This window comes from Sus scrofa, chromosome 1 (genome assembly GCF_000003025.6).
Source record: "Sus scrofa isolate TJ Tabasco breed Duroc chromosome 1, Sscrofa11.1, whole genome shotgun sequence".
NCBI classification, from domain to species: domain Eukaryota; kingdom Metazoa; phylum Chordata; class Mammalia; order Artiodactyla; family Suidae; genus Sus; species Sus scrofa.
In genome coordinates, this window is record NC_010443.5 from 149483763 (window position 1) to 149505505 (window position 21743).

At 42.0% G+C, this 21743-nt stretch overlaps 1 protein-coding gene across 3 annotated transcripts in view; it reads right to left on the reverse strand.

Moving 5' to 3' along the window:
* ZNF407 (zinc finger protein 407) overlaps positions 1–21743 on the reverse strand; it is a 426993-nt gene that overhangs the window by 393261 nt on the left and 11989 nt on the right. For all 3 annotated transcript variants that reach the window (XM_021073780.1, XM_021073786.1, XM_021073791.1), the window contains one exon: positions 196–4858. In XM_021073780.1, coding sequence (XP_020929439.1) covers positions 196–4807 — 4612 coding nt within the window. In that variant the 5' untranslated portion in view covers positions 4808–4858. The remainder of the gene's footprint in view (positions 1–195; positions 4859–21743) is intronic.

Below are 21743 nucleotides of genomic sequence, written 5' to 3' on the forward strand. Positions count from 1 at the left end.
TTAATTACCTTTGGAAATGTTAAGTGTCAACAAAGACCATGATGTCCAGAGCTACAGTGCAGTGGGAGGGGAACTGGGTAAGAGGCCAGGAGGCAAAGGCACTTAAGGACTCCACGTTTGGATGGGAACAAACATCCAGACCGCGTCACTCCTTTCCACCTTATAGGTAAACAGAGGTTTGCTGGGTTTACATACCTGTGTGAGTGCGGATGTGTGCGAGAAAGGCCATGGAGTTGCTACTGCGACACATCTTCCCACAGTACTTGCAAACATTCCCCTGATTCTCCTCTCTCTCTCGGTTGATTTGCTCAGTGTCTTCCACTATGTACTTATTCACCTCTCGCAGCAGTTCCTCATGCTGCCCCTTAATATGCAGAAATAAATTCTGTTCAGAATCAAAGGGCTCAGTGCACTTGACACACTTAAAGGTGGCCCCTCCCTCGGGAAGCTCCTCGACACTGGCCTGTTCATTTCTCAGATGACCAGCACTGGCCAAGTGCTGATGGAGGTTGCTCTCTGTATAGAATGACTTTCCACACAGTAAACAGTGGAAGTGTTTCTCTTTTGTAGGATGCTTCATGGCTATATGAACATTCAGTCCACTCAACCCATCTGCTAAGAAGCCGCAGTCATCACAACGAATTCGCGTGGATTCAGCAAAGGAACTGCCTTCAGATTTCCTCTTTTTCCCACCCTGAGCACAGTCCTTAATGGGCAGCTCACCCATCCTCACTCCTGTGGCTACTAGTCCCTCTTCAGCCTGGTCCAAAAGTTCACCATCTTCAGGGTTCTTTATTCTAATTATGGAAGAATCAAATCGGCTGAAACTGTACATGGCCTGTCCTTTATCATCAATACTGATTATAGTTTCATAAACATCACTATTTTCAATGGTGCTATCAGAAGCTGGACCATCCTCTTCCAGAATAATTTTAGTTTCATGTTGGGAATTCATCATAATCTCCTTATTCTCCAGAACAGGATCTTCTGGCACATCATTCAAACCCCCTGAACCCTGCACGCTCTCAACTCTGTTCTGACCACTGGTCACAGGGCTGAGTTGTTCTCTGGTCACTCTCATCATGGTGTTCTCGGCTGAATGCTCTCCATCTGGAGCTCCAGGACACCCACGCTTGCCAAGTACTTGATCTGCCTTATCGCCCCCATCACTCTCGCAAAGTGTGTTTGGATCACTGATGTCATTCAACACGCTGTGGTTTTTCTTTGTCGTCTCATAATCCAAAGCTGAGCTTCCTGTGTTTTCATTCTGAAATTTGCTTGGGGAGTCATAATTAGAGGAAACATTAAGGGACAGCATCTCCTCCGGTTTCAGAACTTTATCCCTGGCCAGGGGCTGTTGCAAAGTCCCACAAAAGGAATGACCTTCACTGAGATTAGAGTCTTCCTCAGTCTCAATTTCTACAGAGTCCGGTGTGCAGAGTACTTTAGATGCATCTAAATTAGTATTCTCACCCAAAATAGAACAATCAGCAGCATTTCTGGATTTGAGGGTTTCAGAGGGTTGCTCCGAAATGATCTGAAATTCTTCAGAATGTTGTTGATGCTGCTCTTCAGGTATAAGGGTGCTTCCAGACATTTCAGCAGCACTTGCTTCTCCATTAGAAGAGGTCAGGTAAGACTGCCTTTTCATCTTGTGTTTTTCTGTTGCTGCGTGCCTGGTCATCTCCCGCCGAGTCACAGCATAGTAATCACATGCCATGCAATAAAAGGCAAACTCTTTTGTATGTTTCCGCTTTACGTGCAGTTCTAGGGAAGCAGAAGAGTGAGCGTTAAACTCACAGTGCACACATCTGTTATCACCCGTGCCCATGTCGTCTCTCTGGGCGCATGCAGGTCCCTGATGGTCAAGGTCCTCTGGTTCTGGATAGCTTTGGTCCTTTTTCTGAATAAGGTGACCATTAGCTTCTCCATCTACAGAATGAAGTACATTTTCAACGTCGACTTCAACTGGATTCCCATGCTCCAGAACTGGCTTTTCCGGGATGGAGGTGTCTGCTTCAGCCACCTTGTTAGTGGGTTCATCTGAAACTGTGGAACTGGCGTTCTTCCCACATGCTTCAAGGTTACCCCCTTCGGGGCCAACAATGATATCTGAACTTTGTTTTCCACTTGCTTCTATTTCTACACGCCCTTTATGCTTCTTGGTGGCACAATGACGCTCCATATCTCCTTTAGTTACAGTATAATACTTACACACTTTGCATAAATAACTATACTGGTGACTGTGTTTTCGTCTAATGTGCACAGTCAAGTTTGTAATACTCGAGGCCAAAAGGCCACAATGCGAACATGTCCGTGAGATGTTACCTTTGGGTCTCCCTCTCTTTGGAGTAGCAGTCAAAGCTAATTCAGCCTCTTTGGTGACTACCCCAGACTGTGACAGTTCCTGGGCGGGCAGGATGCTCTTCTCAAGATAGGAGTGCTCCTGAAACTGCACACCTTCTCCATGGCCCTCGATCCTTCCATTACCGGAAATGTTAAGCTCTTCTTTCTTATCATTTACACCTATACAGATCCTTTCAATACATTCTTCGAAGCTTAAGCCAATATTATTTTTCTTAGCATTTTCAAGATGCTTGCTTCTCTTGATGTGTTTCTCCATTCCTTCTTTGCTCAATGAATAAAGATTACATGCTTTACAAAGAAAGTGATAGTCCTGCCCATGCCGGAGCTTTATGTGTCTTGTGAGGACAGTGGAAGATCTTGTTTTATAAAAACACTTCTTACACTGGAACTGGGGCTTACTTGAATGTCTCGTGTCATTTCCATGACTCACCCTGGACTTAATGGGTTCTTCCTGAGCTGCTTTTCCTGACTCACTCACAGGATCACCTGTGTTTTCTGATTCTAAAGTACTTAAAGGTAAAGTCTGTAAAACCAAATCACTGCTAAGTGACTGAGGAGTCTTTGGCTGAACCAATAAGCAAACGTGCTTCTCAGCTGTTCTATGCTCCTCCATGTCTTTCTCAGACACGAAGAACAGGTTACAAGGGGCGCAAAGAAAACCCATACCATGCTTTTCCTTCATGTGGTCTCTCAGCTCCCCTTCATTCGAGGAAATAAATGAACAACAGTGACAACTGAGGCCAGAGTCATTCTCTGGATGCTGGTGACTATGCATGTGCTCATCCAAGTCCTTCCTGCACGTACCGGAAAAGCCACAGGTCTGGCAACGAAACTGCATCTCTCCCACGTGGCACCTTTGTGCGTGGATTTCTGACTCTGTCCTATCTGTGGCCGTGTGACCACAGTCTGTACAAGCACACAGCACCGGGTGGTCAGAAGCTGGCCTCACCGTTGATGAGTCAAAGGAGCACAGAAGGTGGGTGTTTCTCCTGTCCTGCTCCGGCTCCTGGGTTTCTGAGGATGTTGTGCACAGACTGGGGACACTGCCACTGGTTTCTAGAAGCTGAGGTGTTGACCCAGCATCACTTGTCTTCATCTGTGCTCTAAAGTGTTTCATATACAGCCTCTGAGTTTCATTAGTGCCTCTTTTACTAATTCCTAAGAGACTGAACCGCTTCCTCACCTGGCCCTTTAGGGTGAAAGTGCCACTGCGCCGTCGCAAGCTACTGCCCAACATGAGGATGTTTCTCTCGGATCTCAGTCTTGAGGTCGAACCAATACTGTGGGCTGCCTGGAGGGTATTTCTAGTAGATTCCAGTTTATCTCGGAGACCCTCCGAGGTGACTAAAGCTCCTAACTTTTTACTCTGATTTTCAGGATTCTTAGCCACACCAAGGGAGGCTGCATTTTCTTCAATAATCTCTACTTTTTCCAACAGGGTATTCCTGGAGGGCATCATTTCAACCAGCAGCTCACTGCTACTTCCACTCTGTTTAGAAATGCTTCCTCTGAAATCTTTGAATCTGCTTGTAACACTTCGTAATCCTTTTGAATCACTATTCTTTGCAACTGGTTTAGAAGGCCTTGGTTTGGTGCGAACATTTTTTGATCCCATGGGACATGGCTTCTTGGGAAAGGGTTGTTTGGTTAGGATCTGTACAAAGCCCCCACGAGCAGCAAGGTTCTGACGCCGGAGATGTGTTTTGCCGAGATAATGTGCGTTCAGCAGGTTCTCCTCCACGCACTGAAAGCCACAGAGGTCACAAGAAAAGACCCTGTGCCCATGCATCTGTTGGACGTGTGTGTACAGTGCCGCACTGCTCTCTGCCTGGTGGTCACAGTGGCCGCAGGTGTGCTCCCTGGGCTGCTGTGGTTGACACTCCAGGTCCAGGTCAGGGCAGGAGGACAGCCGGTCACAGGGGCCATCCTTGGGAGCTGCACCCGCACCCCTTGGGCTGCAGCTCACACCCCTCTCCTCCAGAGGGAAGGAGGGCACTCCTCCCGGATCAAGGAAAACCATGTCCTCAGAAGGCCTGTCCTCAGCGTCCCCAGTGCTCCCGCTGCAGGCACTCACACCTCCGTCCACATGGCTCAGGAGGGCCTCCGTCACTGTCCCCTCAGACGGGACACCCACTCCCGGGCCTGCAGCCTCAGAACTTCCTGACCCATAGATGCTCTGCTCCCCAGGGTGGGAGGACCCTGCCTCTGCTAGCTTCATTCGTTTGGCAGCGTGTTGATCCCCATCTTCCTCCACGACAACACTGTCAAAGGCTGAAGCTTCTGCAAACCCTCTTTTACGTGTGGAGTTCTCCAAGGGACCTGCAATCCCCTCCGAAACAGGCCCACAGTCTACACCAGGGGACAAGCCTGTTCTCAAGTCTTCTGCCTCTTTGTCTATGTTGTCATCCTCATCACTCTCTGGCTTCTTCTCAGTGTCCATCGTTAACAAGGTGCTGAAGAGGTATCTTGTGGCTCAGTTGGCACTCATAACCTGTGAAAAATATAAACGCACATTAATCCTTTGAATAAAAGGAAAAGACACATGTATTAGTCCAAAAGTCTTATATAAAGTGACACACCGGGTAAAAAAAAATCATAAAATTAGCCTAAAAGCAGAGATCCTTTCTATTGAGATGAATTTGATCACTGTATGAAGTCCTCCATGAAGAGGATGAAAGCAGATTCGGGGGCCACTTCATGCCCACACTGAGGACTTGGGAAGTGATACCATGCTACTTTGATGGAAAAAGCGATTTTCAACCAGCTTGTAAAAAAATACTCCCATGCTCCAATTCTCTTTAATGGTACTGGTTCCATTTACAACTCTAAAAACAAAAACAAAAACAGAGAAGCCCTCTTTTCAAATTACATTTCAGTGAATTCCCATTCTGTAAAGTGGATTAAATAAAAACTGCTGTGATATGAGTCAGTAAGTCAGCCCTTGCCATCTTTAGCTTCCCAAACAGATGCCCAAGTCCCAGTGTAAAAGAAATGTAATTTTTAAACAAATACTTCATCCTTTTTCCCAAAGAGTCTTACTATTATTTTTCTAAATATATCCTAATAACATGTATATGCTCATCACATATCACTGTTCACACACAACCTCTTTGCCAGTGAAAGACGGCTCCTATTCCAACTGTCAATCACCAATTTCTTCATCTAACAAGTCATTTGTGTTATCTGAAGGTTAATGGCAAAGGGAAATGTCAGTGATAGAGTAGAATTAATGAAGTAAATTTTAGGGAGGGAAAAAGACTTTTATTGAATAAAATGCTTTAAAATCAATAATATTGATTTTATTTTTCATTATGCTATTTAATTCAATTAAAACATATCATTTTCCATTTACTTTACACCATGATTGGAATTTTCAGCCAAATGCCATTTGATTTGATGTTAATAAAAAGCCATCAAGTATTATAGCCTCAAAGCTAATTATAACTTTAACTTTTTTTCATAACAATGACAAATCAAATGAAGACTGTTGCTCTGACTCCGTGCTAAAAGCAGGGACTAGAAAATATAAGATGCACCAAAACCATGAGCAACAATAGAAAAAATAAATCAGTTCTTATTAAAATTAAAAACTTTGGATGACATTATCTTCAAAGATCACCAAAAAGAAAGTGAAAAGACAAGCCACAGAATGGGGAAAAAAATTCTGCAAATCCATATCTGATACAGAACTTAATCTAGAATATGTAAAAAGAACTCTTATAACTTAAAAAATAAGCCAATTTTAAAAGGAACCGAATATATATGTCCCCAAAGAAGATACACAAATGGCCAAAAAGCACACAAAAACCTACCCTACATCAGCAGTCATTAGAGAAATGGAAATCAAAACCATAATGTGATAATCACTTCATACCCACTAGGGCAGCTAGAATCAAAAAGTCAGATAATAACAAGTGTTGGTGAGGATTAGAACCCTCATCCAATGGTAGCGGATGTACAGTGATGATGCCACCTTGGGAAAGAGTCTGACAGTTCCTCAAGCGATTAAACATGATCTTATCATACAGGCCAGCAATTCTACTCATAGGTATAAGCCCAAGAGAAATAAAAACATACGTCCACACAAAAATTTGTACATGAATGTTTATAGCAGTATTATCCATAATAGCCAGGAGGTAGAAACAACCCAAACGTTCAGTGACAGATTAACAAAACTTGAAGTACAGCCAGCCATACAATGAAATATTACTCAGCCACAAAAAAAAGAAGTATTAATACAAACCACAATATGGATAAACCTTGGAAACAGTATGCTAAGTGAAGGAAGCCAGTTACAAAATGATTTATTTCATAAGAAAGAGCTGTAATAGGCAAATCTATAGAGATAGAAGGTATTATAGTGGTTCCTTGGGGCTGGGCAGGGTCATGGGATGTGGGCCAAGAGACAGTAAGTGACAGGGGGGAAGGTATAGCTAAAAGGTGATGAAAACGTTTTAAAATTCACTGTGGTAATGGTTGAACATGTCTGTCAATACATTTAAACCCATTAAATCATAGTCTGAATTGGTGACTTGTATGGTATGTGAATATCTCAATAAAATTGCTTAAAAATATGTAAACTTTGGAGTTTCTGTCGTGGCTCAGTGGTTGATGAACACAACTAGTATCCATAAGGATATGGGTTTGATCCCTGGCCTTCTCAGTGGGTTAAGGATCCGGCATTTCCATGAGCTGTGATGTAGGTCGCAGACACAGCTCGGATCTGATGTTGCTGTGGCTCTGGCCTAGGCTGGCAGCTACAGCTCCGATTCAAGCCCTAGGCTGGGAACCTCCATATGCCTCAGGTGTGGCCCTGAAAAGACAAAAATAAATAAATAAATAAATAAATTTATTTATTTTTCAGGACTTCCCTTTTTGTAGCTCAGTGGGCCAAGGACCTAATGTTGTCTCTCTGAGGATGAGGATTTGATCCCTGCCTTGCTCTGTGGGTTAAGGACCTGGCATTGCCACAAGATGCAGCATAGGTCACAAGTGTAGTTCAGACTAGTGTTGCCGTGACTGTGGCGTAGGCAGCTACAGCTCCAATTCAATCCCGGGCCAGGAACTTCCTTCCATATGCCACAGGTGTAACCGTAAAAAGAAAAAAAAAAGAAAAATATACATAATTTTCATACAAAAATATCTTGTATTTGTTACTATATCATAATATAGTAATACATAAAGTGTTACAATTATCACTTTTGTAGAAGAATGAAAAAATAAATATATAGGTTTATTACACTTAAGACGTTCAACATTAGTTTAGATTATCATTTCTTCAGAATGTGTTCCACAAAATATAAATTATATGAGGTCAATAGGTGTTTTGAGGGGACAAAATATCCCTGGTCAAACAGGTTTAGAAAACTTTTCTTTGAATAAGTGTCTTTAACACAGAATTTCTCAATACATAGGCATTTCTTAAACTAATTTCATTACAGAACCCTTTGTTTATAAAGAATCAAGAGGCCAGTGTTTCAAAGGGCCCTTTAGAAAATGCTGTTTCACATAAAGCCTTGGTTTTGCTATTCAACATTTGTAATTGAACAGTTAAAGGAAGAAAGAAAATGTGTCTGCTCCAAAAGCTTCACTTTTGGTGCCTACTGTATGCCGAGTATTTTTGATACTGGAATTAGAGCAAAGAAAAATGCAACATTTCTGTCTTATGCTGTAAGAGGTGAGACAATTTTTCTTTTAATAGATAAACTGTCGAATCCAGGACGTCCACTTCTGGTCAAGAAGAGTCACAGGGACTGAATTTACTCTCATGCAAGAAACTACTCAAAAGGAAAAAAGAAAAAAAACAGAATCTATGAAATAACCGCACAAGACACTGGAGATCAGGCACCAAAGACGGTGATCCTGAGAGATGAGAAACAATCCAGGTCAGTCTCGGCTGACTCCCCGGAAGAAAGGATGCAGGCCACAGGCAGACCCCAGTGGTCTCCAAGCAGAGATGTGGGGCGACTTATGGGGCAGAGTAAAGGAGAGCAGAGACGCCAAAGAGAGAAGCCCAGAGATCTGAAGAGGGGCCCTCAGGACGGTGCTGAGCAAAACAGAGAACATGCCTTCTGGAGTCCCCATTGTGGCTCAGCAGAAATGAATCCAACTAGGTACTATGAGGTTCTAGGTTCGATCCCTGGCTTCATTCAGTGGGTTAAGTATCCAGTGCTGCTGTGAGCTGAGGTATAGGTTGCAGACGCAGCTCAGATCTGATGTCGCTGTGGCTATGGTGTAGGCCGGCAACTGTAGTTCCTATTGGACTCCTAGCCTGGGAACCTCCATATGCCACGAGTGAGGCCCTAAAAAGAAAAAAAAAAAAAAAAAAAAAAACGAAAAACATGCCTTCTTCCAGAAAACTTCCCCAGGCACTCAGCCCTTGTAACCCCCTGCCCAAGGCAGGCACTGCTCAGAAGACTCCCACAACAGATTGGTTTCGCCTGTTCCAGAAGTTCACGTAAACAGCATCAGACAATCAATATGCCTTGGTGGGGAGGAGGGCCTGGCTTCTTTTGCTCAGGACAATGTTTCTGTTGCCTGAATCAGCAACGTGCTCCATTTCCGTGCTGAGCACACTCTGCTGTGCTATCTACCACAGTTCTGCTGATGGACACTGGGCAACTTCCCTTTTTTGGCTATGATGACATAGATGCTGTAAATATTGCTTATACAAGTCTTAGGAGCACACAGACTTTCACCTCTCTTTTGTAAATACTTAGGGGTGGCACTGCTGGGTTGGAGGGCAGATGTGTATGCTTCCTGCATGAGAAACTGCCTGACTGAACTGACTGCACTATTTCACACAGTCACCAGCAACATCAAGAGTTCTGACTGATCCACGTCCTTGCCAACATTTGATTCTGTCAGGCTTTTAAATTTTAGTCATTCTAGTAGATGCGTTTGGTTTCACTCTGCGTTCCCCGGTGACTAACCCCACGTTACATGCCTCACAAAGTCCTTGTTAGCCTTTGTCCCATTTCTTAAATCACTTGTCTGTTTTATTACGGAGGTGGAGGAGTTGCTTATGTGTTCCAGATCTAAATCCTTTGTCAGATATACGCTTTACAAATATTTTCTCCCTTTTCATTTTATAAATGTTGCCTTTTGAGAAGCAGAAGTTTTAAATTTTGATAAAATCAGTTTTTTCCTGGTTCTGGTTATTTACGTGCCTAGTTTGTTTCCTGTCTCTCATGCTAGAAGGTAAGAGCCTGGTTTATTTTATCCACCCACGTGTCCCACGAGCCTAGAGCAATTCCAAGCACAAAGGTACCAGAATGAATAGTTACCTCATTGTGATATAAGGAATGTCTCCTATCTCAGTATTTGCTTGTGAAACGAAAAATGTCTGAGATACACAATTCAAAATAATCCAGGAAAGGGGCCAAGTGAAGGCTGTATACTGACAGTGATGAAAGCTGAGTGACCATTTCATGGGGATTCAATATACCATTTTATCAACTTTTCTATATGTTTGAGAATGTCCAAAACAGTAGTTACTTTTTAAGACTATTTTTTTTTTAATGGCCACACCCATGGCATATGGAAATTCCCAGGCCAGGGATTGAATCTGAACTTCAGCTGCAACCTACACTGCAGCTGCTCCAGCCTACATCGCAGCTGCAGCAACCCTGGGTCCTTTAACCCACTGCACCAGGCCAGGGATCAAACCTGTGCCTCCACAGAGGCCCAAGCCACTACAGTCAGATTCTTAACCCACTGTGCCACAGTGGGAACTCCAATTTTTTTAAATGCTTAGTCTAAAACAGTGTGACTTCTCTTCCTTTCAATGAATCCAACCATCCCTTACACTTCAGACACCACCATGGCCCACTGCCAACCACCTCCTCTATGGACATTAGCAGGCATCCATGCACAGAACGCACAAACACCAACTGAGGGAAGACCCCCCCCACACACATGTCTACTCAAAGTGAATATTCCACAGACAGCCCCTGACTCATATTATTCTATGAACAAAAGAATGACTATATGAATATGCAGAAGCAAAATAATGAGACTCTTTTATTATCCATATAATGGCTCCAAAAACTCTAAAATAAAAGAAGAAACTATTTCTAATTTGTTATTTCCCAAATGACTTTTAAAATTAATGAAATAATTCAGCATCTCATCATTCCAGGAACAACATTCAACAAATACATACTGAGTTGCCTAGACTATGAAAGGAACTATAATAATACAAACAAATTCTTTGCCCTCAGCAGGCTCATATTCTATTAGGAGCCATGTGTCACATATACAAAAGAACTCTAATACAAGGCCATATAGTGTGACATAAACTAAGGACTACATCAGTATAAATGAGCAAGGGGCCCATACTGCCAAGTAGATTATTTGGATACAATAGCAGAAATATCATTTGACCTAAACCCTGAGGAAACAGAATTTTTTTTCCCTTTTGTTGAGGGAGCAGGTAGGAACCGTTAAACATTTTAAGTAGAAAAAAGTAATTAACAAAGCCACGAAACCTATCCAAGGAGCATGCAAGACTGTCAGCCTTCCAGACATCTACAGTTCTGGATTTCTCCTGCAGGGCAACTCAGAAGCGAGGCAAGGAACCAACCACCACATCCCAAGTGGCTCTGAATTAAGAGCTGAATTCAGTAGTGTCAGTGAGGAGTCACCGAAACACAGCACTGCTTCAGGAAGATTTATTTTTCAGTATGCAGGACATATACATACAGGTAAGAAAGTCTAGAGGCAGAAAGAGTACCTTCTAATAGTTTAAGCTATAAGGTCTGAACTGGAATGACATTCATAAGCTGGAGTGCAAGGTGATTTAACAAGTGTTTTAAAGTGATCTAGAGAGGATTAAAAGGAAATGAGGAAGCTTATGCAAATTTAAAAAGAAAAACCTTCATCAGAAAGGTTATTAGAACAATTACCGTATTACCAGTGGAAATGGGAGAAGGGGTCTGTTTTAAAGCAGAATTCAGGGGTTGCTGTTGTGGCTCAGTGGTTAACGAATCCAACTAGGAACCATGAGGTTGCGGGTTTGATCCCTGGCCTCGTCAGTGGGTTGGGGAATCCGGCGTTGCCGCGAGCTATGGCATAGGTCATAGACATGGCTTGGATCCCGAGTTGCTATGGCTCTGGCGTTGGCCGGCAGCTATAGCTCTGATTAGACCCGTAGCCTGGGAACGTCTGTATGCCTCGGGTGGGCCCTAGAAAAAACAAAAATAAATAAATAAATAAAATAAAGCAGAATTCAAAAATCACCCAACTAGGAAAGTTCAAAGGCTCTTTCTTCTAGAGGCAGATTTAATTCATTCACTCAAAAAACAGTCACTGAAAGCCTACCATGTACCAGAAATCACCTTTAATTCTCTCTGAACAAAGAAAACAGAACAGATAGGAGACTCACAGCCAGCCCTCAAAAAAAAAAAAAAAAGGCATAATTTCCACTTTTTCTCAAAGTATGGCTGCTTAGATTCCTTGGAGAAGACGATGAGCCCAGGTTTCCTCCCACAATAAGGTTTCAAGATTCTGAAGATTCACAAGTCTTTAGACCAAGACAATAAGCTATATTACTAAACCAAATCTTCTTAAAGCATAGGAACCCTATACAAATTTATCAATAGCCTCACTGTGCCAAAGGTTTTTAGATATGCAATTCCATTTCTAGTTTCTACTCTTATTCAAATTCTCAACTAACTAGTATTTGTTCCTTCACTTAAAAAAAAAAAAAAAGTTATATATAACTAGATCTTCAATTTTACCTATAAAAAGGATAGCTCACCAAGAAACTGTCCCAAAAGAAAATCCCTTATCTAACTGAAATAGTCTCTGCTATGGTTTAAAAAGGAAGGGGGAAAAAAGGTACAAAAAAGAAACGAAAGCACTCATCTACTTGTTAAGAACAACAAAAAAAGTCAATAGCAGCCTTCTGATGACACCTGGTGGCCATTTCTCACAGGAAGTTTTTCCCAGCATTTTTAAGAAAGTATTTCAGGAACTAGTAGAGAAATATACCAGTCACTCAACCTTTTACAGGCTAACCATCCTATGGGCAGCATGCATGAAATGTTTCTTCCATTGTCTACCCTTTTGCTACACTTTCACTCATGGCCTCTTGACTGCACTTCACCCTTCAGCTCCGTCCTCTCTGTACTAAGCACACAGTAAAGAGGGTCCAAGCCCCAGCTCTCATACACTCACAGACATACCCCCACTGATATGCCGAGACCCTCACAAGAAACCACTTTGCCTCCAGCATATGCCATCCCACCCTTCATCCTTTCTAGACTGACCCAAATTTCTAGTGCAAGCAGTGTGAACATAGCATGTATTAGCACCAGGCCAACAGTAAAGATACAGCAGGGGTTATATGTGTGGCACGTTAGGTATGCTCACACATGCAGTTATAGAAACTATGAATGGTCTTCCACTCTTTTCCTTTTGGGGTGTTCAAAAAAGGATGAACTCTACCAGTCTCTAAGATCTACCAGGGGAGTTCCCTGGTAGCCAAGTAGGTTAAGAATCCAGTGTTGTCACTGCTGTGGCATGGGTTCCATCCCTGGCCTGAAAACTTTCACATGCCAGGAGTATGGCCAAAGAAAAAGAAAGAAAGAAAGATTAACAAACTAAAAAACAGAGAGATCTAGAGTGTTATATTGGAGTTCCCTGGTGGCTCAGCAGGTTAAGGATTTGGCATTGTCACTGCTACAGTTCTGATTACTGATGTGGTGGATTTGATCCCTTGCCCAGGAATTTCTGCATGCCATAAGCGTGACCAGGGGTGGGGGGGGAGATTCCCCTCCTGGAAGGTCAAAGTAAGGCAGGTAAAACGTCTTATAAGCCCATTATGATCTGAAATGGCAACAACTTAGATGAGAATAAAGGGAAATTAGTGGACTACTCAGATCTCTTTCTTAAGCTACCATTTGCAGCTTTTATTGAAATAAGTGTCCTACCACTACGCTATTACGAATTTAATACAGTACCACTAAGTCCATTTGTAGAATCTGTTAATGAGAGTTTCTGAGCAACTCTGAAGCATTAGCTGTCGTTACAAAACACCATGTACATAATCTAAGGGTAACTAACGGTGCTGTACTTTTTGCAATTCTCCTCTCACCAGAACTCTATCAGAAACACCAATTCAGGGAGTTCCCGTCGTGGCGCAGTGGTTAACGAATCCAACTAGGAACCATGAGATTGCGGGTTCGGTCCCTGCCCTTGCTCAGTGGGTTAACAATCCGGCGTTGCCGTGAGCTGTGGTGTAGGTTGCAGACGCGGCTCGGATCCAGCGTTGCTGTGGCTCTGGTGTAGGCCGGTGGCTACAGCTCCGATTCAACCCCTAGCCTGGGAACCTCCATATGCCGCGGGAGCGGCCCAAGAAATAGCAACAACAACAACAACAACAACAAAAGACAAAAGACGAAAAAAAAAAAAAAAGAAACACCAATTCATAATAGAGAACACAATATAAAGAATTCTACCAAAAAAAAAAATCACTGTTTCATGAAAATGTTTAGAAGTTGAGTAACTTCTTCCATGGCAAAAGAGTATAATTTAACACCCTAAAACTGATAACAATGGAGGCAATTTACCACAAATGGGTGTGTAATACAGTTGTGGTTTATTGGGACTAGCACATGAACACTTGGGTCCAATAAAACCCATGTCCTTGCTGTCTCGAGAACTGGCTGTAATGCTTTTGTAAGTGATGCTTGTAAACTAGGACTTTTTTCCACCCAGGAAAATGCCTGTGGTGGTTTAAAATGGGGCCACACATAAGCTCACTATTGTATATGGAATGGATGGGGAACGGGGACCTGCTGTACAGCACAAGGAACTCTACTCAACATTCTGTGATAACTATATGGGAAAGAATATGAAAAAGAATGAATAAGTATATGTGTATAACTGATTCGCTTTGCTGTACAGCAGAAACACAACACTGTAAATCAACTACACCTCAATGAAATTTTAAAAATAAAATGAGTCCACAAAATTCTCCGACACTCCCTTTAAAGGATGGAGCCCAATTCCCTCCCCATGGTGTGGGCTGGCCTTGATGACCTCCTTGGAAGGGACAGAAAACAGTGGAAGTGAGGGTGTTCTACCGTATAAGAGGCACCGTGCTTCCTGCTTGCTTTGTCCTTTGCAACACTCCATCTGGGGACACCCTGCTGGGAGGGACGCTTCTGCAGCCTATGCCTAGGGAAACTCACCGGGGAGGAACAGAAGCCTCTTACCAAGAGCCAGAGAAGAACTAAGGACCCCTGATCACTCCTCCAGCCCCAGGCAAGCCTTCAGATACCTGTAGCCCCTACAAAATCCTGACTGCAGCCACTATCAGAACCATGAGGTAAGCCCACTCCCAAATCCCTGACCCATAGAAACTGGGTTTCAGGACCCTACGTTTTGTCATAATTCGTTATACAGTGCTAGACTACCAATATAATGCCCATTCTCTCTCCTTTACACCTTGTCAAGAATAAATATGGCTCCAGTTCACCCCTTCCTTATATACATTTTACATGTAATTTCCTTTCCTATATGCGCCAACCTTTAATCAGAACCTTCTGTACTAGCACAAAAGCATTAAGGTACACAGGAGGAGGTCAATAAATATTAAGTGAAGTATACTCTGAAATGCACACCAGAGCAGAATTCCTATCAAACTTTTATAAGATTTTAGAACTTAAGAAACTGACATTTACATTTATGCCTCTACCCACTACCAAAATCAGATCTGATATAACTTACAAGGAAAAAGCGATATAATAAAATCAAGAGTTATTAAAGAGATGAAGTGGAAAGAATTTTAAATTTAGATTTGTATGAAATCAAAGGAATGTCTTAATATTTCTGAAAGACCTGCTTATTCTGGATGAGGATGTTCACTCTTATAGGCTCCTAGAATCATTTATACAAACGACCTGCCTTAGAGTAACTGCAGCCATGAGTTCCATCCCAGCTTGGCTCAGAATAGCAGCAGGCTACCAAGACCAACATTCCCAAGACTGAGGAGATGGCCCATGCAGTAAGCACATGGACAGCCACAGGTCATAGGGGCTGAGTAAGTCACAGTTCTTTTGGCCACAGAGACTACAGAACTCCCTCACCTTCCCCTGGCAGGAGGCATCCAAGCTCAGGAGATGGAGGGGCCTGTGGCTACAGGACCTGTATCTGATCAAGCTTCACCTGTAAGGCATTTCACATGCCACATATAGCTTAATCCTAAAAAAAACTTTCCCCTGCCACAGTCCAAGGACACACTGAAGACAAGCAAACTAGAACAATGCGCTCCTCAGCCCAAATGGTGAGAGTAAGGTAAAACTATCAGATGGAAAAAGAGTAAGAGGGAGAAAAAATTCTTAAGTTACAAGAGAATATTGTTTCTATTCCAGGGTTACCCATGTTTTGTTTCAAATGTCCAAGTTAAAAATCAGAATTGTGTGTGCATGTTACAAATTAGAATACTTTGGAGTTCTCTCGTGGCTCAGTGGGTTAAGGATCTGGCATTGTCAGTGCAGGGGCTCAGGTCGTTGCTGTGGTGTGGATTCAATCCCTGACTCAAGAACTCCCACATGCCATAGGCACAGCCAAAAAAAGAATATCTTTGCAGTGCTTATGTTAGAACTAAAACAATCACCAAAAGGTCATACTGGGAGTTCCTGCTGTGCTGCAATGGGTTAAGAATTCAACTGCAGTGGCTTGGGTTGCTGCAGAGGTGCAGGTTCGATCCCCAGCACAGAGGGTTAAAGGATCTGATGTTGCTGCTGCTGTGCCCTTGGAACTTTCTATTAAAAAAAAAAAAAAAAATCATACTAAGAGGGATCAAACCACGGTAACCACAACAGGATTAACAGATCATCATCCCTTTCAGTATCAAAGACTGCTACCCTTCCAATACCACTTGTGAAGATGTATTAATACCAAGAAAAAACAACAAATCACAGGGCAAAAATAAACTGTAAAATTAGCTCAACCTTATCTGGCTATTTCTTTTTTAAAATCTTCCTACACTTCAAGTGCTAGTTTCCAAATACGTTAACTGATCAAGAAATAAAATTAATTTTATGACTATCTTATATCAGCCAAATCTGACAAATGCATCTTTTCTGCTGTTAAAGATTTTACACAAAAAGTTGAATTTTTTTTTTTTTCCTTTTTAGGGCTGCACCTGTGGCATATGGAGGTTCCCTGGCTATGTGTCTAATCGGAACTACAGCTGCCAGCCTACACCACAGCAATGCCAGATCCGAGCCACGTCTGTGACCTACACCACAGCTCACAGCAATGCCAGATCCTTAACCCACTGAGCGAGGCCAGGGATCAAATCCGCAACTAATGGTTCCTAGTCAAATTCATTTCTGATATGCCACAGGGGAAACTCTCAAAAAGTTGAAATTTAATATATCTCTTTTCAAAAAGTATTTTTAAAATCAATGTTTTATTAGTATTTCTAATTGTTTTGATTTTTTTAACAAAGGACATTCTTATTGGAATAGAAAAACAGTAAAAGGAATAAAGACTCTATGAGTAAAGCAGAAAATGAAAAAAATTCAATGCCATTAAAAGCAGACACATAGGACCGTTTGTATCTTTGCCATATGAAAAGGTTGTTTTATTATCAATGTAACTAATCACAATGAAACCATCTCTTATAACTAAGACATTATAATGAATTTTCTTTACAGCTACAGAAAAATGGGATTTGCTGTTTCACATCAAATAGAACAGGCTGTATAAATTCTTCTTCCTATTTATTGTAAAATATAATTTCATCTATAAAATCAGTCATGAAATATTAAAACTGAAACAACAGAATTTATATCCTTTACTTAATTTAGTTTAAACGGTCTATTCACTAAAAAAGGGGGGAGGGGGTTACATGTGATAGAGCCCCTACTTTCTCATTAAGTATTTCCATTAGACCCTTTATTTTCAAGAATTTATAATGTAGCCATAAAAAAGCATTCCATAATAAAAGTTAGTATATTTTCCTTAAATTTTCCTTTCTTCTTTTTCACAAGGCAAGAGAATGAAGCACATGGCCTATTAATGCTGAGGAAGGGAAGAGAAACAGGAGAAAAAAAAAGAAACAAAATGCATTTACACTAAAAATGTTAAGCACTATGAAAAAGAACATTCAGGTAAAAGTAAGGAAGCCAACTATTCCAACAATACACTCCAGGACAGATGGAAAACATTTAACTTTTCTGAGCCTAAGTTCCCCCGTTGGGAAAGTGAGAGAGAAGGACTAAGATTTCTAAATTTCATGAGACAATCTCTCACTGGTGGTAAAAAAAAAAAAAAAATTGTTGAACACTCAACCAATAGAAAAAGGAATTCCTACCAATAGATTTGTCTTTCATTCCAGCAGGAACATTACAAAGAAAAAGCCTACTCCCAAAATGTAAATATGGAAGAAAAATAACTTTAAAAAAAAAAAGGAAGGCAAAAGACACACTCCATACTACTCTTGCTTAGACAGATCCATCAGGGCCACTGAGGGAGAGAGATTAATACAAAAGCTAATCGAAGAACTGCAGGGGAAAAAAAAAGCTAAAACAACTAATTTTGGAAAAAAAATCTGGAAAACACTATAATTCCAAATGTCAATAAGCTAATACATGATCTAAAACTATCAAGCCTTAAGATATGAGGAATACAAATTATTAGGTATCAAATATTTGAGTCTTGGAGTTCCTGTCGTTACAAAGCAGAAACAAATCTGACTAGGAACTATGAGGTTGCGGGTTCGATCCCTGACCTCACTCATCAGGTTAAGGATCCAGTGTTGCCATGAGCTGTGGTGTAGGTTGCAGATGCTCTCAGATCTGGTGTGGCTGTGACATAGGCCAGCAGCTGTAGCTCTGATTAGACCCCTAGCCTGGGAACCTCCATATGCCAAGAACGCATCCCTAAAAAAGTGGAAGAAAAAAAAAAAAAAAAGATTTGAGTCTCAAAGTATATTTGGGAGTTCCCCATCATGGCTCAGCAGTTAGCAAACCCAACTAGTATCCATAAGGATGCAGGTTCGATCCCTGGCCTCGCTCAGTGGATTAAGAATCTGGTGTTGCCGTGAGCTGTGGTGTAGGTTGCAGATGCAACCTAGATCCCAAATTGCTGTGGCTGTGGCTGTGGCGTAGGCCAGTGGCTACAGCTCTGATTGGACCCCTAGCCTGGGAACCTCCATATGCCACAGGTATGGCCCTAAAAAAAATAAAAAATAAATTTAAAAATTTTTAAAAGATAAAATGACTATATAGTGCTAACCATTCCATTTATCTAATAAGGTTAATAGTTTTTGTCCTTCCCTGGGAAGAAGAAATTATAGGGAATTTCTTCTTCTTGGCCATTTTCTTCATGCTTTCTTAAATATATTACTTTGGGGGAAGAATAAGCAAGAAGCTTAAAAATAGTCTTCACACATGGTAAGAAATGGAAAACAATGATTCCTCTCAAGAAGAGAAAGCCCTCAAGTAAAAATAGATTTATGATTGTGGTTCTTGCACTAAACTGAGAATCAAAATACCACAAATAAAAGGAAATTTAGGGGGAGACTTATAAACATCAGAGACAACTGGGATCTAATTCTAGTCAAATACCCAGGCACAGAGTTCCAGTAGTGCCTCAGTGGTCAACAAATCCAACTAGGAACCATGAGGTTGCAGGTTTGATCCCTGGCCTTGCTCAGTGGGTTAACAATCCGGTGTTGCCGTGAGCTGTGGTGTAGGTTGCAGACGTGGCTCGGATCTCATGTTGCTGTGGCTCTGGCATAGGCTGGCGTCTACAGCTCTGATTAGACCCCTAACCTGGGAATCTCCATGTGCCGCAGGAGAGGCCCTAGAAAAGGCAAAAAGACTTAAAAAAAAAAAAAAAAAATACCTGGGCACACCAAGAAATTTCCCTATAGCTCAAAGGACCTCCCACTAAACTCAAAAGAGGAGGAGCCCCAATAACAATGAGTACACCTAGCACCTACATCTTGGCCTCTAATACCATCCCCACTAAATGGAACCTGGCTCTCCAAGGAGTGGCAGATTCTAGGCCTGGGCAAGGTAGGTATAAGATGAGCCTGGACCATCTTACTATGTCACAAACTGTGTAAGCGCTTTTTAAAAATGTTGTGCCAAAGACACAGGAGTCAGCTTAAAGTGGTTTCTACTGACCAAATCTGGGACAATTTGAGCACCGCAATAATTAAATACCATTAAACCATTCAAGGTAGGAATGAATAAATCCATACAGATAACTGGGAGGGAAAGATAGATAAACAGATGACCAAATGCACAGATTGACAGGGCAAAGGTATGGCTCTGTTTACAGCAGAATGCTGCAGGCCAAGTGGAAAATGTGGAGGGAGTGCAGGAGGCAGAAAATCATACTGGCAAACACTGTATCAGGCAAGAATTATCAATGGATGCCAAATCTAGAAGGGTAATTTTGACATGCAAGATGTTCGAATGCCATTAAACCATCTCCCCACAAACTACTTTTTAGCTGCAAGAGAAGAAAAAAAAATTCAGTAATTGTACAGTGGAGAAATCAGCAACATCGAGCCAGGGGCAGTCAAAATTAACATCCTCAATGAAGGCAGACACGGTTGCCTCCAGATACAGCACCTGAGGACAGGACACCTGTGCAGCGCTGCCTCTGAGAATGCCAAACCTGCAGTTAATGGAGAGGAAACACAGACAACACAAAATAAGGAATGTCTGATTTAAAGGCGTGGGGTGGGGGAGTGGGGAGGACGACCTTCTTCACAAATGTCAATGTCATAAAAGACAAAGAAAGACTATGGAAATGCCCCAGACTAAAGGAAGCTCAAGAGACATGACAGCTAAATGTGGCATGTGTTCTCAGACTGGATCGTAGGGTGGCAGGAAAACATGCTACTCAGGACCTTTTAGGTCAAGTGACCAGAAGTACCATGACAGTTAATTGTATGCCTTAACTTGACTGGGGGCTAACGGATGCACAGATAGCTGGTAAAATATTATTACTAGGTATGTCTGTGAGGGTGTTTCTAGAAGGCATAAGAATTAAAATAGTAGACTGAGTAAAGAATATCCACCCTCACCAATGTGGGTGGGTAACACTCAGTCTGCTGAGAGCCCGAAAAGAAGAGCAGAGGTGGAGGAAGGGCAAATTTGCTTTATTCCTTGGGAGTTGGGATGTCACCTTCCCGCCCTCAGACATCAGCACTGCTGGTTCCTAGGCCATCAAACTCAAACTAAGTTCCATCATCAGCTTTCCCGTTTCTCCAACTGCAAAAAGAAGAATGTGGACTCCCATGCCCCATATCCATATTCTATTCAAACCCCCTCTAACATAGACCTGTATATAACCTACTGATTGATTCTCTTTCTCTATGGAACCCTGACTATTACAGATTTTGGTACTCAGAGTCATTCCAGAGGAAGCTTACTCATTTGCTAATTTTTTAATTGTATAAACAGTAAGAAATCAATAAAAATAGATAAGAATTCTCAGCACTAAGTTTGTTAGTAAATAAGAGTTTTCTGAAAATTCGTGCCTTCCCCTTTGCTGGCAACCCTTCCTAGGTGGTATCACAGGTCTTCACTTACTAATTTTCACACGGGTACCAGCCGTCATCAGGTCATACCACTAAGAAAACTCTGTGGTCTAGTAAAATGTTCCTACTCTATATTATTGCAGTTCTACATTCTAAGAAAAAGATAACAGAATTATATATTGAAGAAAACCTGAACAAGACTCATTTTCTACACATTAATAACCTTTCCTGTTAGATTTGGATACAAGGGCTAGAATCAACCTAACAAGAAGTTTATGCCCTAATCCCTAACTGCTATAACAAGGTGGACTTGAAAATGGATCTAGGAGTTCCCGTCGTGGCCCAGTGGTTAATGAATTCGACTAGGAACCATGAGGTTGCGGGTTCGGTCCCTGCCCTTGCTCAGTAGGTTAACGATCCGGCGTTGCCGTGAGCTGTGGTGTAGTTTGCAGATGCGGCTCGGATCCCGCGTTGCTGTGGCTCTGGCGTAGGCTGGCAGCTACAGCTCTAATTAGACCCCTAGCCTGGGAACCTCCATATACCACGGGAGCAACCCAAGAAATGGCAAAAAGACAAAAATAAATAAATAAATAAAAACACTTAAAAAAAAAGAAAATGGATCTAACACAAAAGAAGTTCACATGTGGCTCCTGTAAACTTCCAAGCCAGGTGTTCCTGGTCAACAAGCAGCCTGCCCCCGCTTGATTCAGCGATCCTGGTTCTTTCCACATTGATGCTGTGCCCCAGAGCTTCCTCATTCGCTGCAGCCAGCTGACAGAAGATGAAAGCAAACACCTGCTTCTTTAAAAGCCTTGACTCAAAAGTGACATCCAGAGTCCCCATCAGGGAAAACGAATCC